At 40.7% G+C, this 19,450-nt stretch overlaps 1 protein-coding gene across 4 annotated transcripts in view; it reads right to left on the bottom strand.

Annotated features, from left to right (window-relative positions):
- The window catches only part of STK32C (serine/threonine kinase 32C), a 233,122-nt gene that overhangs the window by 16,476 nt on the left and 197,196 nt on the right, over positions 1-19,450 (bottom strand). For all 4 annotated transcript variants that reach the window (XM_034775989.1, XM_034775990.1, XM_034775987.1 and 1 more), the window contains 3 exons: positions 7,368-7,519; positions 2,020-2,193; positions 1,294-1,331 (listed from right to left, as the gene is read on the bottom strand). In XM_034775989.1, the coding sequence (XP_034631880.1) occupies positions 1,294-1,331; positions 2,020-2,193; positions 7,368-7,519 (364 nt within the window). The remainder of the gene's footprint in view (positions 1-1,293; positions 1,332-2,019; positions 2,194-7,367; positions 7,520-19,450) is intronic.

Genomic DNA, 19,450 nt, shown 5'->3' with positions numbered 1-19,450 from the left:
GTGTAACAGACACATAACAATAAAACTACATTAGGTGAAGCATATAAAATCTGTGGCCAGTTCATCTACTCTGTCAAGGCAAACAAGAAAGAAATCCAATGTGAGTTGCAGCAGGTCAACCAATTATTCCAAAACTTGCCTGAGGGATAGTTACTTTCAAGCCAAGCTAGAAATCTAGTCCAAAGCAAACCACTCTCTCTCTTCTGTAAGGCTATTTTCTGCCCTATATCTGCATGTGGCTCCCCAATTGACATCTTTGGATGTTTCGTATCTGAATCAAGGCAGAATAGCCCCCTTTCTCCTCCTGTTTTCTCCTCTCCTCTCATTCTTCTATCTTATGCGCAATAGTTTTTCAGTGCTCTGCGATCTGCACCAGCTTCCAGTAAGCTTTCAGGTTGAATTCAAGCTGTTGGTTTGAACCTATAAAAACTGGAAAGGATTAGAACTTGGTTGCCTGAGAGATTGCCTGTCTTTCCCAATGATATACTGCAACAGCTGAGATCAGCAGAGGTGCGCAAGCTGGAACGCCTTCCATTTAAAACAGAGAGCTGCTAGTAGTACGTCCTCAGTGAAGAATCCTGATCTAGTTTTCCACTTTGTTCCATCAGAGCCCAGATTTGTTAATCTTCCAGGCAAGTTGTAAAGCCCATTCCCCGCACCACACCCTTCCCCTTCTGTAAGGTTGCTGAAGAGAGTATAAGCTGAGGAGAAGATGTTTATGGGCAGTCCTTTATGTTCATGTTGTGATTTTTAATGTATGGCCCAAGTTCCCAATGCACAAGGTAGGTGACTACAATTGTATTTTTAAAGCTCAAAGTAAATATATAAATACCTCTTTTCTTGACTCCAAGTACTGAAGATGACAAATGATTATGATACCTTGGCCTAAGGTATTTGTGGAAACAGGTCCCCAACATTGTTTATCAACTAGCAGATTGGTAGGAAACAAAGTTATTTTCTAATAGTTAATTTGATTGGAAGCTATCATATTAATATCTTTGAAGACAAAATAACACTTTTTAAAATCTCAGCCAGAAATATTATTTGTCCTAAAAATATAAGAGCTAGTAAAAATAAGCTTTGGTTTATGACGAACGTACTTGAGACTTCATTCTCCCTTGTCTTGCATAACCTGTGTGCAAAATTAATATAAAATATTTCCAAACCAGAGCAGTAGTGTCTTGCTCCCACCTTGCCCAGGGATAAATATGCACACAAGATGCATGGTAGTGGAGAATCAGGACCTAGGCTAGAAGGAGCTGCATAGACAGACAGGTTTTGTTTTTTTCTTACCTTGCTCATCTAGGAGAATGTTGTCTGGTTTTACATCTCTGGGAAAAGAAATGAAGATGTATGTAAGAAGTTATGCAAATGGAAAAAGCAACTCAAAAGAAAAGCAAAACTATTTCTTGTGACCCAATAATTAGGGTAGAAAATATAAAACAAAGAAACAAAGTACCCTAGTCTGAGAGAAATTATTCATGCATCTGCCATCTCTTATATGTGTAATAGATAAATGTTTTTCCTGTGCAACCATTCCAAAAAAAAAAAAAAAAAGGGAACAAAACTCCCAGATCTTGCCCTTGAAAAACCCCCATTGAAATTAATACTGCAAGATTTGGTGTTTATTATGAAGAACTTTATAACTTTGAATTAAATACTGGGCCAAATTTACGCTGGGGTAAATTTAGAGTAAGTCCACAGATGGCAAAAGACCAGCTCCAGTATAAATGAGGGCAGAAGTTTAACCAAGGGGTCATATGGCCAAGTGCAGTTTAAATAGGAGCTGTTTACTGAATACCAACTGTTAATGACGTTGGGATACTCATTAGCGTACAACACAATAGGGACAACTGCACCTTAAATTCAAACATAGACTGCAATGGACGTATGCCAGTTGGCACCAGCTGACGATCTGGCCCCTTATTCTCTAATGAGCCTGATCGTCTCATTTATCCTTGTTGGTTTATTTAGCTGCACCAGTTTTCAACAGCTGAGACTAACAGATTTTGCTGTTACCTGTGAATAATATGCTGACTTCGTAAATAGTCTAGAGCTAGTGCCATCTCACAAATATAAAGCTTCACTGTTTCCTCTGTGAATTGCACATTTTGCTGTAGATGATACCGTAGATCACCACCTAGGAGTAAATCCACTACCATAAACATGTCTTCTTCATCCTGAAAAGAGTACCTACAGAAAACAAACACAGGTGAGTAAACAGCATGGCACCTAGCAAATTTCACAGGTGCTACAAAATGAAGGAGCTTTTTTTTTATCCTAATTACACTCTACATGTTAAATGATAACAACCATATGCTCCCCATTTGCCCAAGTAAAGTTACAGGAATATCCTGGCTTCAATATTTACATCATTTTAATTGTGCATGCATGATTCAATATACTGTCTTGTATTTTTTAACTTGTTACTGCTATGTTCTGTCTGGATGAATAAATTTGCTTACTGCCTTTCTCATTTTGTAACTTACAAAGGCTATCCCATGCAAAATTTCTGTGGAGGGGCAGCAATGCTCATTAATTTTACCCTACTTGCACAGTCCATTTTTATATCCAAGGCACTGTTGTTTAACTCCTATATTCTTAACACACTTATTCTTCCTGATATAATCAATACTGTGCTGGAATAATGAGCAGCAAACCAAATGTAATTATCTGATAAACCTCCCTGCTATCAGCTCTAATGAGTCACCAACAAAGAATATGCTACCCAGAGCTACTGTTAGCCAATCTCCATTACAATTAAAATGTTGGTGCTGATTCTAGCCCCCTGACTGAGCCTCTATCCACTTCTCTGACATCTAGTGTGAAGGACCTATGATGGGCCAGGGGAGACTGTCCTTGCTTCAGCAGTAGCATGAGGTCAATGTGTGAGGTGCTATGCTGCACTCTCTCAAAGGCCCCATTGTGGGGGGCATACCTATAATTCTTAGTTGAGCTGGGCGAGAATTTTTGGATAAATAGTTTAGCTGCTGAAAAATGCAGTTTCAGGCTAACTAAAACTGTTCACAGATTTGACACCAATTTGCTAAATACTTTTGGCTCCCCAAAAAGGTTTTGGGATAGATTCATAAAACCAAAGGAGGACCCTCTTGTTTACCCAGTGGCCCTGTGGCTAGAGCACTGAGCTGGGATGGGGAGACCCAGGGTCAAGTCCCCATTCTGTCTGATTCAGAGTAGGGAGCTGAACTTCAGTTTCCCACATTTTAGATGAGCGCCTTAACCATTAAGATATGGGATATTCTAGGTGGGGCTCAGTCTCGCCTATTGAAGCTGTTCCTCTTTGTATAAAATACTTAAATAGTCATTGGAGCAGGAATTTGAACTTGGATTTCTCACCTCCCAGCTGAGCCTTAGGAAGGGAGAGAGAGAACCTGGTGGTTAGGTTAGGTGACTCACCTGGGTTGAGGTGACACCTGGGTTCCAGTCCCTGCTCCAATGAACACCCAGAAAGCCAGTACAGGATCTGCACCATTTACTCAGTGAGCCAAATTCTTCTCTAACGCCATGTGCAAATCCTTTGAGGTCAGTGGAATTGCACACAGCATGCATCATGGCAGCCTGCGTGTCAACGGGATCATACGTTACAAAAGTTTATTGCTTATGTATTGTTTAAAAAAACCCTCATTATATATAGTATCAGCCAAACAAAATTAAAGGTCCCATCCCGTGTGGTGTTCAGTGGGAATAAAGGGCCCTTTGAGTGCATTTAGCACTTTATGGGAGGGGCTAAGCAACTCACAGGATTAGGCCCTAAATTATTTAGTTGAAAATAGTTATCTGAGATTTCTAGGGCTTCAGATTCAGCCTGACCTTAACCAGGCCTACAGTTTTTGTAACCACAGTTTTGTCAGCAGAAACAATTACAGGTGAAATTTGGCACTCTCACTTCTTTGAGAGTGCAATTTAGTTCAGTTTTAGCCTAAGGCTGAGGTCCACAGTTCCCATTGTTTTCCAGTGGAGTTGAGTGCTTAGCTCTGAAAAATCAGACCATTAGAGACCCAGTTACCTGATTTGTGGCACTATCCGGAAAATGGCCTGAATTGCAGCTACGGGGAGGCTAAGCTATGAAAATTTGGCCTCGAGTTTCAACACTTTGCACTAATGATTTTCACTGTGAGAAACATTGTCAGTCCCTGCTAACCATTCACCCAGAGCTACATAGTTCCCTATTATCTTTTATGAATCACTCACCTCATTAACAGGTAAAGTTTGGGACTCTACTAAAGACCCATTTCATTTTAACTTCAGACTCATTCTAAATGCAGATTTTCTGTATTTTTCATAAACTGATTTTTCTCTTTTTTGAAAATGAAGTAAGAGAACACAAGGGCTAATTTAACTCATAGAATGTCAGAGCAGGAGTCTTATATCAGTTACAAAATAGACAGGTCTTTTTAAAATCTGAAACAATTGGCTTTTGTGAAAAACCCCACCACACTCTGGACATACCTCAAAAGAATTTTCAGTAGTCGTTTGTGGCAACAGTACTACTTAGTGAATTACATGTGGGATTGTGCATCATAAATTTCTGTTCTTATACTGAATGTGTGCTAGAAATGAATGTACAATTCTATTATCTGATAGTGCTAAAAGAAAACACTTTCTTAACGACCTCAGTAGAGCAATTGTTAAAATGGTTTGACAAACTCAGGCAATTGTCTTGACTATACTGAAGTGACTTATTGAATCTAATCCTAAGGCATCATGCATTGACTTTATTTCATAATTTTATTTTAGTGCTATTGGGGTTTTTTCAGTCTTCAGGAAATTTCACTGCACATTAACATGGCCCGAGGATTAGCACTGGCAATAGAGACTGACTCCTTGAAGCAAAGATCCCTGCCAACTCTATCAATGCAAATTCAGCCTGTCCTGCTATCAGATTTGTGGATCCTTCCTGAGAAAAAGTGCCAGTAATTCCTGATGTGTCTTTGTGAGGTCAAACAATATGCAACAGGGATTAATTTTAGACTAACAAACACATTTCATTTGTGATATAAACTTTGGAATCCAATGGGAAATTTGGAATCTATTAGAGAAAACCATGGCACTATCAATACACTTCACTGCATTTTTTATTTTAAAAAATCACTTTATTTACCAGTTATTTTATGAACATACTCTTATTTTATCATTACAACACACTTTTCATAACAGTAGAGAAGATATGATTGCATGAGTCTTTAGGTAATTTGAAAAACTGCTGGATTGGAAATATTGGCTACCTGACTCCATTATAGTCTCCAGATTCCAAATGAGGAATTGGGGTTTTACAAAAAGCTACTTTATCATTTGAAATAATATACTATAAACTGTAACAAAGGATGCGTGAAGCCATTTGAAAAATATAAAAGCAACTCAAAATTTTAAGCAGCCCAATGCCAATTTTCAGGTTGGATAAGGATGGCCCATCTCTCTCTCTCTCTTTCTCACTTTCATCCTCTTTCCCAGTATGGCCATATCACCCTCCCTTCTTGTAATCTTCTTACCTGTCCCCAGCTTCCTTCCACCAAGCTATAGAGATTTGACCTTCCCCACTGTCTATAAATATGGGTCATGGATTCATTCCTGTATCTTCCAATATTATCTCTTTCCTAATGCTTTCTTTGAAGATTCCATCATGGAACTCAGTAGTTCTGAAAACCTGTTTGTTGGACCTGGCTGCCAATGAATCTTATGAGCACTCATGCATAAAATGCTCTCTGGGCATAGCATCTCTGAGCCTGCACAATTTGAATTCAGCTTCCAGGGCCCATCAAGGAAGATGATAGACTTACTGAGATTTGCTGATCCCTGCAAAAGAACATTTGCGGTGGGCAATTGCAGCAGGGATAACTTGGAGTAGGACCCATTAGAGGGTCATGAAGATGGTGGTGGAAGGAACATCAAAATTTTTGATAAACTTCAGATAAAGGTCTGAACTATTGCATGCTCATCAAAAACGAACTTATGATTCTTTGGGGCTTATTGGATCATTTTCTATCTTCAGCAAATAGATTTGGGTTGTGCACAAGTTAATAACGAAAATAAATCTGAATTATAAAGGAATGCACTTTTAATTGACCAGTTTAATTTATTATAAAGCATTTTGTTTACAACAAGGCTTTCAATAATTGCCATATGGCTGATATATTTAAGTAGTCTCTTCAAATTGTCTCAAAAGGAGAACACTAGCTAAAGTGATTACATTTGAAATTGCTCATTATTAATTGCAGTTCAAACTTGATCATGTGTCCACTGGTAAAGACTATGCAATGACTGGTTCACTGCAACAAATACCAATGAAATTATTGCAATTATTTCCTTATATCACAACTAAAGTCTAAAAATTGTTTTGACCCATAAAAAGCTTTTGAAATGTATCTTTGGATAGCGTATAGCGTGAGATGTACGGTGCCACTGGAGCATCCCTACGACCATATTTCATGTAGTCTGGCCACCCTCCTCTTAGGCCTCTCTTTGTCATCCTGGCTTCCATTTAGCAAGGTACTTAAACATGTGCCTAACTTAAAGTGCATATTTAAAGTGCCTTGGTGACCTGGGGCCCCTCTAATAGGGCCTACCTAGCAAAATCTTACTTCTAACGCTTATGACCCAGAGCAGTCCATTTACCCAGTCCAGTAGCAAGTGTTTGCAAGATCAAGTGCTTCAGAATGAAAGATTCCTGAGAGACAGGAACCATGTGTAAATCCCCATACACTTTTAGCACATTTGTACCATGTACAAATATTGCTGGTATTATTATTATTATTATTTATTGTTATTTATTATGAAGATGGTAAACATAATCTACATCATGGAGAGCTACCAGTTTCTTTTAATTCTTTAAGTTCAAGTTTGTGCCTGATGCACGAATTATAGCACACAATTCAGGATGAAACAGTAAAGAACGTGGACAGAATCACAGTGATCAGTATCTCCACACGTAAATTACCGTGACTAAGTTGTTTGACTGCATCAAGGTTCCTTTGCCAAACTTCACTTTAACATGTTGAATTGCAAAATTATTTTAAATTTAACTTGAAAAATATTAGCGGAACAGTTATTTGATTTTCAGATTTGACTTGTTTACCTATTAAAAAAACAAAATATTCCAAAGAAATCATGTAAGATAATTGATCAAATGCATTTCAAAATGTGCCTTAAAATGTAGACATCTTAGTGTCAAGACAGGTTCCCTGAGTTTTCACAGAAGCAAGAAATCCATTGATGACATGGAAACAACTCAATAGATTTCTTTCATTGCCCCTTGTCAAGAGCAATCTGAATGACTATGAGTGTTACTGTAAGGTGTTTGTGAATGCATGCAGTCACCAGAAGTGTACATCAGAAAAGAAGATATTCACCAGAGATTCACCAAGAATACATGCTCAATTTCCTGCAGGATCTCTAATTCTCTGAACACGTTTCGAACCTCATCTCTTTCGATGCATTGTTGTTTGTTCATGTACTTCATGGCATACATCTTCTCCGTATCTCTCTTTTGTACAATACACACCTAGAACCAAAAAAAAAAAAAAAAAAAAAAAAAGTAGATGACAGTGATATACCTTTACTTGATGTTTTATCTGACTGTAGCTGTTCATTTGGTATCTTGGGGCTCAAATATGTGTGGTATTCAGTACAGTGCCAATTAAACTAATGGGGAGGGGGTGAAAGGAACACTTGGCAAAATCAGGCCCATTTTAATTCAGTTCTCTTTAGACATGGGCCTGTACAAAGTTATCAGTTCAAATACTTGTGGACTGTAGAAGATGTTTGAATTCTGAACTGGATCTGAATCAGAATTTTAGAACTGACCCTTTATCTTTATAATAGGCCAAATCAGAATCCCACATCCAAACATCTCTGAATTCTGGAGTTATCAAAATCTAGATCTGAATTTTGTTGACATCCTTTAAACTCCATTCCCATCTATAGTCACTAGGCACTCCCTGTGCACCCATGTGACTGCAGCCCTGTGGGTGGCACACCTAATGGGTCAGGTATGCCCTTTTATTCATAGCAGTATTTGTTATTTTATGCCATAGCTTCTAAAAGCTTCCACCAGGGATCAGGGCCCTAGAGTGCTCCACTCCAGCCACCCTTCCTTCGCTGCTGTTGCTTAGTTTTTTTCACCGCTCAGGGATGGGCTTCATGAAATTGCGGACAACTGACAAAGATTCAAATGGTCTATTTAAAAAGAAAGTTCTTTAAGAATAAATTAAAAATGAGATTAAAACAAAAGAAATAGACTGTATAACAGATCTAGTCTCATACTTGGAAAGAGTTAAGCTAGGCAGGTACATATTTATGCTTAGTTACAGTAAAGTAACTTATTTTTCTAGGGAGCATTTTTTTCCTTTTCTCCCTTGTGATCCATTTGGCCACCAAGCCTATCAGTCCCATGTAGCTTATAGTATTAGGTCTCTTTCACAGTCCTCTTATGCATTTCTGGCTCCTTTGATATGACTGGCTTATTATCACACCAAACATCTCCTTCCCCCGGCCTGGTCTACACTACAAAGATGGGTTGACCTAAGTCGACTTGTTTCAACCTAGGTTTGTATTATCCAAACCTAAATATGTCTCCCATCAACTTAAGCACAATTACAGCCCCCCCAGGACCCCTGCCAAATGATGCACAGCCAAAGTTGACTATTTTTATCAGCATAGTGCTAATGTAGACACTGCATCACCTGTGTCAACCCTAACTGTCCTCTAGCAGTTATCCCACAAATGCACCATCTCCCATGACAGTGGTCACTCCGGTCACAATTTTGAACTCTACTGCCCAGAGGTCATCGATCCTGGAAGCCTGCCCCACCCCGTCCTCTTTAAAAACCTCAACATGTTTTTGAAATGCCTTTTCCTGGTTGGCCACCTTGGTGAGCAAACCTTCTAACCCACCTTTGCGAGCATCTGACCATGCCAGCTCTGCACTGACAGAGCGCTATACTTCGACATGCTCCTGCTTGGAATAGAGCAGAAGTCCAGGATCTCCTTGGCCTATGGGAAAAGAGGCTGTGCAAGCCTAACTAAGGAGCAACTGAAGGAATATAGAGATCTACACCTAGATTGCATCGGGGATGCTAAACTTTGAGCATGACAGGGATGAGAATCAATGCTGGGTGAAAGCCAAGGAACTTTGGCAGGCCTATCAGAAAGTGAGGGAGAACAACAACAAATTTGGGGCTACCCAGAAGGCCTGCCACTTCTACTGCAAACCGTATGTCAGACTTGGTGGGAACCCCACCAGCACCCAGAATCTGACTTTGGATGCTGCATTAGACCCAGGAATGATAACTCCTGCAGTGCACAGGGAAGAGGATGAAGAGGGGATGGGGGAAGTGGAGGGTGATTCAAAGCCTGCAGCGAGCCAGGAGCTCTTCAAAACTCCATTGTAGTTGAGCCAGTCCCACCAGGCAAGCACACATAGCCTGGAGATGAAGGGGACGGGAGCCCAGGTACATGCACAGATGAATTATTCCTTACAAGCAGTTTGTTTCCCTTTTCGATGCCTAAAACCTCTCATTACTGCCTCCCTCTGCCCTTCTTCCCTGTTTAAAAATAGCACCTAACCCATCTGCCCAGTTAGAGAACAAATTCATCAACTTTTGCTTCTTTGCTTTACTTTTAAAACCAGCACTGGAAATACAATTAAAGTTAATGCTTTAGAATGCATACTTAGTTGACACTTCAATCAACTATGACGTGTTAGAAAATTAATTCAAAAAAATATAGTGTAGCAGTCTGACTTACACAATCCACAACAGATCACTGCCCTCCTCTGGATAGAGGTAGAATGAAGAGGTACAGCTGGTGTTTGCTTTTCCATTCTTTGGCTTGTTGGGCTAGACAGAGGGCCCAAAATTCTCCCCATGGGGAGTACTTGGCTTATCTGAAGAGGACGTCTCTATTATCTTTTTGAACAATCTCAAAACTTCCATGGAAAATGCTCTGCAACCCTCTCCCAAACATTTCTAGGGATGGCAACCTTGTGTTTTCCCAGGCGATAGGAAACAATCCCATGCCACTCTGTGATGCGTTCTGCTGGCATCATTAAAATAAGCAGGCTAGCAACATATGGATCAAGGGGCTTTGGGATGCCAGTAGCAGCAGTGTTCTCTGGACCTTTGTCATCCTCAGGAGTGAGATGTTAATCAAAATCACCACTGCATGTGAAAATATTTGCAATATTTACTCCGCTTTCCCTATACTCATACCAAGGAGCAGCCAGCATCTAAACCTCCCATGCAACGGTTTCCATGCCCCCATATACTCTGTACTAACCATGGCTTAAGCTGAAGAGTGATGCTGTAACAAGGTGCTTCAAAGCTAAAGTGACAATAGCATTTTTTATTAAAGGTTTTTATGGGAATAATGTAACGGAGTTGTGAGACTTCCCTTTCCCTTTTGACTGTAAATATAATGCTCTATCTGTATGTTTTAATCAGCAGCCTCTAGCATGGGGGCCTTCAGAGGTGCCCCCTCCATGTCCACTGAATGCCTGACCCAGATCGGAGAAGAAGGAAGCAGACCAGGGAGGACATGTTTTGTGCTATCCTCCAGTGCTCCACAGCTGCTGACTGTGAACATGGAGATTGGAGGGGCCAAATGGCCAAAATCAGGGTGAAGTACCAGGAATGGAAAGACTGGTTGTTGGAGGAGAGGCAAAGGACTGAGAAGTAAGGCAGGAAGTGGGTTTGCTCAGGCAACAAACACAGATGTTGCAGAACATTATTGAGCTAAATGCCCGAAGACCGAATACACAGCTGCCTTGCCATTCCATGGAAAACTCTATGATCACTGATCCCTATACCCCACAGCATACCAGGTGGCAGCAGAACACGAACCCTTACCCCTACCACTCCATGGCAGGGGCAAACAAATAGAACCATGACTACACTTATTCTGATTTGTGATAACTACAGGATAAGCCAGAAAGCACAGTCCCCTACTTGTTTTTACCATGAATGAAACATTGTAATACGTTTTTGAATATGTAAACATGCATGTTTTACTCAGTTTTTATAAGGATACATCGCACTCTTACAGTGCTGCTAAAATGTTTTTAACTTGTTTATTTGCACTTTAGCTTTGTTTCCCATTATTTGCACACAATAAAGTTTTATTTTTTTTGAAATGCAGAGTATATTTACCAGTTTGCACCAAGCAGATTTGCCACATTACGAATCCATAACAGGCACACAAGTTCCCAAAAGCATTGTATAACACGACAATAGCTGACTTCAAATGATTTTTTTAAGGACTCCATCAACTTTATAGCTCCACTGCTGGCTCTTCTAATAGCCTTTGTGTCTGGCTGTTAAAATTCAGCAAACAGCAGGCCCACCTCAGCCCTCAACTCATCCAGTGTCCTTTTCCATTTTGTTTCACAAATATTACCTAGTAGACAACACGTCGCAATAACGATAGGAATGTGTGCCTTCCTGAGATCCAGTGTAGTTATTAAATATCACCATCACGCTTTGAGTCTACCAAATGCACATTCAGCAGGCACCCGGAACCTGCTCAGCCCGTAGATCTTTTCTTGGTTCTGTCAAGGTAGCCAGTGTACAGCTTCTTGGGCCACAGGAGCAAGAGATCGGCTGGGTCCTCCAGATTTACTACTGGCATGTCAACGTTGCCAAAGTGAATGTGCCAGTCAAGGAAGAATATCCCTGCTTGCAGCTTTTGGAAAAGTCCTGTGTTCTTAAAGATGCAAGCATCATACACCTTCCCTGCCCAGCCCACACTGTTATGATCAGTGAAGCATCCCCAGTGATCCACTAGTGGTTGCAGGACCCTGGAAAAGTTCCCCTTTCAGTTTATGTGCTCACTTGCAAGGTGGAATTGGTGCCAGAATAGGGTTATGCATCCCGTCTATTGCCCTACCACAGTTCGGGAACCCCATTGCTTCAAATCCATCTACTATTCCCTGCACATTGCTGAGAGTCACAGTCCCGTGCAGAAGGATATACTTAATGACTTTGCACGCTCAGATGACAATGGCCCCCACTGTGGATTTTCCAACTCCGAACTGATTCCCAACTGAGCAACAGCAATCCAGAGCATCACTGCCACTCCCTTTAGCAGTGTCAGTGCTGCCCTTACTCTGGCATCTTTGTGCCAGAGAGCTCAGCACACAGATCCAGGAATGTGGCCTTTCGTATCCAAAGTTCTACAGCAACTGCTCATCATCTTCTATCTGCATTACAATGCGATCCCACTACTCAGTGCTCATTTCTTGGGCCCTGAAATGCTAATTTAACAAGTGGAATGGTTGTATGAATGCCAGCAGCAACCTGGCATTTTTATTCTTTCATCCATTCATCATCCTCATTGCACTGCTGGTTGTAGTAGTCACTGAAATTTCACAGATACAGGAGAATTGTGTGTCGTGTCTTAGCAATAGTCATAAGAATTGAGCTGAGCTGTACAGGAGCCATACTTCTGCCAGAGAGATGTCAGAGACTGAAAAGCAGTGGAAATGTTAAAAATGGAATGAAATTATAGCATGGAATAAGCATTATGGGATGGAGAATGTGGGATTGTGGGAACTTGACCCCCTAATTCCCCAAAAATCCCTGAGGGAATTGCTGGTATCCCACAAAGCACTGCTAAAATGTCCCACAAGGCTTTGTACCAGAGGGAATATCTATCCATGGTGTATTACATTTTCTATCGATGCAACTACTTGTGATCAGAACATGCAGCACCAACGCAAGCAACCAACTGTGCACATGCCTGAATGACATATAGAAGCTGGCAGCTGTAAGCCAACATAACATATATTGACCAAACTTCGTAGTGTAGACATAGAGCCAAAGTGGTGTTTCCTGTCTCCAAATTCACAGAGGGTTGTATTCAGTTCTGTGCCTACACAGTTTCAGGATCGGTTTTCCTGGGTCACTTTTTACCTTAAATATGCTGTTGAAGGTAGAGCCACACAACTATGGACTTTCTGGCCACATTTGCAACTCCCTCACCCCACTCTTTGGCTGACTGTCTGTTGTTAGAAGATATTTTTTGAGTATGATTAACCTCCTTGTCTGAAGATGTCAATTTATAGACAGCTCATTGTCTGCACTGTCTTTGACTTTAAATAGATGTGGCTTATAGAATTCTTAGATTTTCCTCTTGACATTAGCTCTACTCTGTAACAAATGTGAATTGTTGACAGACTGAAACCAATCTGTCACATAGTTTATTATGAGTATTCTGTTCCTTATATTCTGAAAAGGCATAATCATTTAGTTCAGATCAGAGAAAGTGATTAAACAATTTGTTTGCATTATATTTATGATGTAATGAAAAACAAAGGCTTAACTGTTGAAATACTACATATATACTGAAACCCCATATTATTTATATCAATCCCTCCCTTCAGAAGCGAGTTCCTCCATTAGACAGAAATTCAGTCTAAATGAGTTGTTTGCCACTCTTGTTTGACTAAATATTTCGTACACTCAATTCACACTCCCACATTTTAAAGGTATAAAATAAGTTCCAGGTATAATTTTTAACTTACTTGGATCACAGTTGTGATTCTCAGGCTACTTTCAGAATGGAACTACATCTTTGTTGTCAAACATTCTTATGGTTCAGGGTAGTTTTTTTGTGTTTTCCCTGTCTACCACTGATAATTTACAATCTGTGCTAATGCATTCAAGTATTAAATATCACAAGGAATAGTGTCTGATCCCCAGAGCCCATTGAAATCAATGGGAGTCTTTCAATTGACTTTATTAGGCCTTGCATCAGACTGGATGTGAATAAACAGTAAATGATGTATAATAGCAATTGGCTGCAATAATATCTCTCTTTAGAGTTCTAAGGTGTTGGATTTAGTTGAAACTTTTTTAAAAACAAAAAACCTCTTACAAATATAACAAAAGTTACAAAAGAAGTCGATTTTTTTTACTTTCAAACACTGATCTCAAAGGAAAGTACAGAAAGACACTGATGAGGGCTTGTCCACACCACACAGCTTTTAGTGACAAGACTGTGTCGATACAGCCTTGTCGCTAAAAGTCAGCATGTGTAAATGCTCTTGGTCGGTACTTTGTCAGCTCGTTTGCCGACAAAATACTTCCAGCCCCGCGAGCGGCATTAACTTTGTCGGCAGGAGAGTGCTCCTGCCGACAAAGCTGCGTTCACACTGCCACTTGCTTCGGCAAAACTTTTGCCTTTCGTGGGGGCGCTTTTTAAAGTACCCATGAAAGACAAAAGTTTTGTCGACAACTTCGCAGTGTAGACATACCCAAAGATACACAAACAGAAATATCAAGTTAAATGAGACCCAAAATGTGTTTGTAAGCTGCAAACGGCCTTATTTTTCAGCACTCTACATGGAGTATCCTCAGTGACTTGAATGCACTAGGATCAGAAGATTTCTGAAGCAGAATTTGGGAGTGATTTTACCTCAGAAAGCTTCACACATATATCACCTTTCACACATCAGACTACAATAGTGCATAACCTCTGGATTCCATCAGTGAAAATGTCAGTTTCCAATTAACCAATTAAATCCATCACTGCCTTGGACATCAAGAGTCAAAATGTCTTGTCCTTGATATGTTTATTCAGCAGCAGACATGATGGAGGCAATTGTTGGTATCAAAAGGTTAATCTGTTATTTCCCCACCATCACTCTCAAGCACTATGGAATATTGCAAAATCAGTCAGCTTGATTGTGGATACTGGCTAATTTTTCCTTTGGAATGTCTTTCTGTGATTCTTCTGTGTACTAATGAAACTCTAATGATCAAGGTAACTATTTTTAAACAAGCTAATGAAAATTCTACACATGGTATAATTATGTCTGTTCTCTTTTAATTATCAGACATACTTATGATTACAATGCAGTGCACACATTTTCTAAAAAATTAATTTGGCAGCTCATTCACATAGCTCCTCATCTGGAACAGCAGACTAAGACTGACCTCAAAGTGACTTCTCATGACTCATTAGAAAGAATCAATATCTTCCATTGTTGTATGCAGTGTTGTTGTAGCCATGTTGGTCCCAGGATATTGGAGGGTGGGTGAAGTAATATTGTTAGACAATATTTATATGATATCAAATATGATATGATATCAAAATCAAACAAGATGAGTTTTATACATGGAGGGGAAAAAACAAACTAACCCATTAAACTATTCCAAACTTCCAGAATACTTCCATTAATAACAATTTGCAAGTACTAATGGCAGATAATATAAAATTATCATGGATATATTACAGCTAGAAAGAGACAGCATAATGGGTAGTTACTATTAGCTTGGTAAAAACATCTGATTTAAAGATACAAATTGAAATTATGGGTATAATCTTGCAGTTACCAATATGATTCTTATTGAACAAGAATGTTATGGATTTAAATATTTATACACATACCTAGCTGTTGAAAGGTTTACTATGAAAAGAGATGTTAAACCAAGATCCCATCTGCTTCCTATAGCAGCTGGTAGATGTTCAAGGTTATCATCACATTATTTTCTCTGATTATTTCTTTCACTTGCTACTACCACAGTTACTGGTTATATGCATAATGGTAACAAATATTTCCTAAACCTGGACACATATGGCTGCATGATGAAATCTCTCTATTAACTCTAATCTTATTTTCCGCAATATGATATCTGCTGTTATTAAAGGAAACTGAAGTGGAAAAGCTAGTAGCTAACAGCTGCAACTGACACTCAGTTACTGATAGCTGTTCCCCTTTTCCATCTCTTTAGAAATAGAGGTCATGTTGGCAAAAGATATGAAAGAGATTATAGGCCTCACTCACCGCTGTGTTATTCCATCTTTACACTGCAGTAAGGCCATTAAGATCAGGACTGAAGAGAGGAAAAAGGTGACACATTAACCTCTTGGTGCCAGCACTTGTTGGCATCATGTCCATTATTGAGAATGAATACTGATTAAACTATAGCAACTCTGATGTTAATCTGGAATAACACAACAGTGAATCAGGCACTATATTTTAAATAATGTCAACATTTATTCTATATTATATGTATCATAGAATAGTTATAGGGCTTAATAATTGCACCACAGCACTGATTCACTAAATATCATAATGATTATCGATGCAGGCTGGTAAATTCTGATAATGTTTCTTTGGTTTCTTCTTTGTCTGCTTTATCATCCATCTTTCTTTTCTTTATCATCTTATTTTCTTTGGTGCTATTCTTTTTCCTTCTCTGTTTTCACAAGATGGGTTGGTATTAAAACTTGGGGGTGCATTTTGTAATGTTATCCTCTAACATGGCTCATTTTATGCTATTTCTGGAACTCCCTTCTATCTTACATCTCCATATAGCACTTTTTAAACTGAAATATACTTGTTGATAAAAGATTAAGGATTTAAAAAACAATTATAAGCAAGCGAGCACACACTAATAGCTTATTGTTGCTCCTGGAAATCACAATTCCTTGAAACAGAGTCAGAAAACCTGCCAGCAGGCAGCTAAGTAAGAGTGGGAGTTAGAACTCATGCATCAAGATTTCAGCCTTTGAAAAATGATGGGCAAATAACTTGTTTATTAGTATAGAGGTGGTGGATGGGGAGAAAAATGGGAAGGAATCTTGTAAGGGTTTTAAGATGTCTGCAACAACACAAACCTTGTGCTTCGTACTGCATTAGGGTACCATGAACTCTAATGCAGTGATTCTCAACCAGGGGTCCGGGGCCGCAAGCAGTTTTCAGGGGGGCCGCCAAACAGGACCAGCATTAAACTCACTGGGGCCCAGGGCAGAAAGCCGAAGCCCCACAGCATGGGGCTGAAGCACAGAGCCCTGAGCCCTGCCATCTGGGGCTGAAGCAGAAGCCTGAGAAACTTAGCTTCTCAGTGCCCCCTGTGGTTTTGGGCCCTGGGCAATTGCCCTGCTTGCTATCCCTACCGCCAGCCCTGGCTTTTATATGCAGAAGACCAGATGTTGTGGCACAGGTGGGCCATGGAGTTTTTATAGCATGTGTGTGTGTGTGGGGGGGGGGCCCCAAAAAGAAAAATATTGAGAACCCCTGCTCTAGTGGAAATGAATAGGGTTGGCCTCATGGATCCAGATGTTTGCTACTCTTCTGATTCTGATACAAAACAGTTTAGTGCATGCTGTCTGAGTGTGTGATGCAAAAACAATAATTCATCTTGAAAACAAAAATGTTGAGAATATAAAAAGCACTCTACTTGCGCAATAAACCCTCCTCTCTGCTATTCACATTAACTCCATTGTAGTTGACATACACATCACGCCAGGTCCTATCCTGTGACTGAGCACCACTCAGCACAGAAGAGGGGGATACTGAGGCAGCTAGTTATGGCTCTCTGTTCCTGGTGGCTGGTATATGCCAACCCTGGTCAGTCTCAGTGATGCTTAGAGGAGCTGCTGGGTTATTCTAACATATGCCATTAATATGAGATCCTTAATGGATCCCATGTCCGTGAAGAGTTGGTACAGCAGAGCCCCTCTGACATGTCCCCTTCCTTGCCTGGTATGCCACTCTCTTTCCTGGTACATCCCCTAAGCTGCAGCCGATGAGCAGAAGGGCAGAGACCCAGACAGGGAATTTTTCTATGCATGGTGAATTTTCTGCTGGCCATTTGTGGCCAGTTGCTGACACCTTTGTGCTGCCTGAGTGATACAAAAGGGATAGATCTCAATAGAGAATCTGATCCTTATTGATTATATACCCTTTTGGGGGGAGAAAATAAACTTATTCTTTTTCCTTTATGCTGCTCTTCCTGATGAGGGTCGTGGCGACAGCATGGAGAATAGGGAGGACCAGACCTCCTTAACAGGTTTCAGCTCTTCCTGGGGGATTCCTCAGCATTCCCAGGCCGGACAGGAGATATAATCCCTCCAGCATGTTCTGGGTCAGCCTTGGGGCCTCCTCCCAGTGGGATGTGCCTGGTAGAGTTCCAAAGGAAACCTCCCAGGAGGCATCCTTATCAGGTACCCAAACAACTTCAGCTGGCTCCTCTCGATCTGCAGGAGTAGCAGCTCTACGCTGAGGCTCTCCCGAATAGCTGAGCCCCTCACCCTGTCTTGGAGAGTAAGCCCAGACACCTTGCGGAGAAACCTCATTTCTGCAGCTTGTACCCGTGATCTTATCCTTTCCGTCATTGCCCAAAGTTCATGACCATAGGTGAGGATGGGGATGTAGATCGACCTGTAAACCGAGAGCTTTGTCCGAGAACTCAGCTCCCGCTTCACCACCATGGATTGGTACATCGCCGCATGCCTGCCGCACCAATCTAACAGTCAATCTCACGCTCCTGCTTACCATCACTCGTGAACAAGACCCCTAGATATTTGAACTCTTCCACTAAAGGCAGCTGCTCCCCCCTCACCCGGAGAGAGCAGTCCACTTCCTTCCAGGAGAGGACCATGACCTCTGATTTGGAGGTGCTGATTCTCATCCCAGCCAGCAGAGAAACATTTGAGTGCACATCGGAGATCGCAATCTGAAGAAGCAAGAAAGACAATATCATCTGCAAACAGCAGAGATACCACCTCTGAGTCCCTGTACTGGATGCACTCCACAGCTCGGCTGTGTCTTGATATCCTATCCATGAAAATCACAAACCGGAGTGAGATTCTCAATAGAGAATCTGATCCTTGATCTTTATTGATTATATACCCTTTTGGGGAGAGAAAATAAACTCTTTTGCGAAATTCTTTGTAAGTGGTTATCACAAACCTCTGTCCGGCCTATCCAAATTCATGAGTTTTCAACAGCCCCTCTAATTTCAGACTAAATCCAGAAGGGGCCATTATGATAATCTAATCTCACCTCCTATGTAACACACAATGGAGAATTTACCACAAGCCTTAGTAATCTATTCCAGAAGGTGATTATTTGCATTGTTATTTCCAATTTGAATTACTCCTATAAGAATGGGTTTCTAGCAGAGGCAGATGTAGCCATCTGATTCAATGGATGCACGGTACTAAATTGCAGAAGGGGGCACTGACAGAGAGGCAGCCTGGCCAAACCTGAGTGAGGCTGCAATTTCATGAATCAGGTCTCAATGCCTGCAATGGGGAGCCAGGTCCAGTACTGTGGGACAGGAGCTGCCACTGCAGGATGAGGGCTGGGCAAACTCACTCTCCATCACCCACCCCAGGGGGCTTCCATCTGCACCTGGCCAGGAGACATGTATGTTTGCCTGTTTTTACACCTATGGTTTCATGATTTCTGTGTGTGCAACTGAACCTGTGAACCCCTGTTAAAGCCACCTGTGATTTCTAGGCTACAGGACCTGGTGAACTGTACCATCACCCATAATATCTTCTAGAATGGAAAAACAGCCAGCTCAAACTACCATAGAACATTTTAAAGATAATACTTAGTGGATAAAAAATAATTAAAAATTTGTAGGCACAAGTAACATTTGATTCTGTCTAAAACAACCTAATACACAAACCTTGCAGAAAT

The sequence above is a fragment of the Trachemys scripta genome, chromosome 7 (assembly GCF_013100865.1).
Source record: "Trachemys scripta elegans isolate TJP31775 chromosome 7, CAS_Tse_1.0, whole genome shotgun sequence".
NCBI classification, from domain to species: Eukaryota; Metazoa; Chordata; order Testudines; family Emydidae; genus Trachemys; species Trachemys scripta.
The sequence above is the reverse complement of the archived record's forward strand: the minus strand, read 5'-3'. Positions and strand labels throughout refer to the sequence as shown.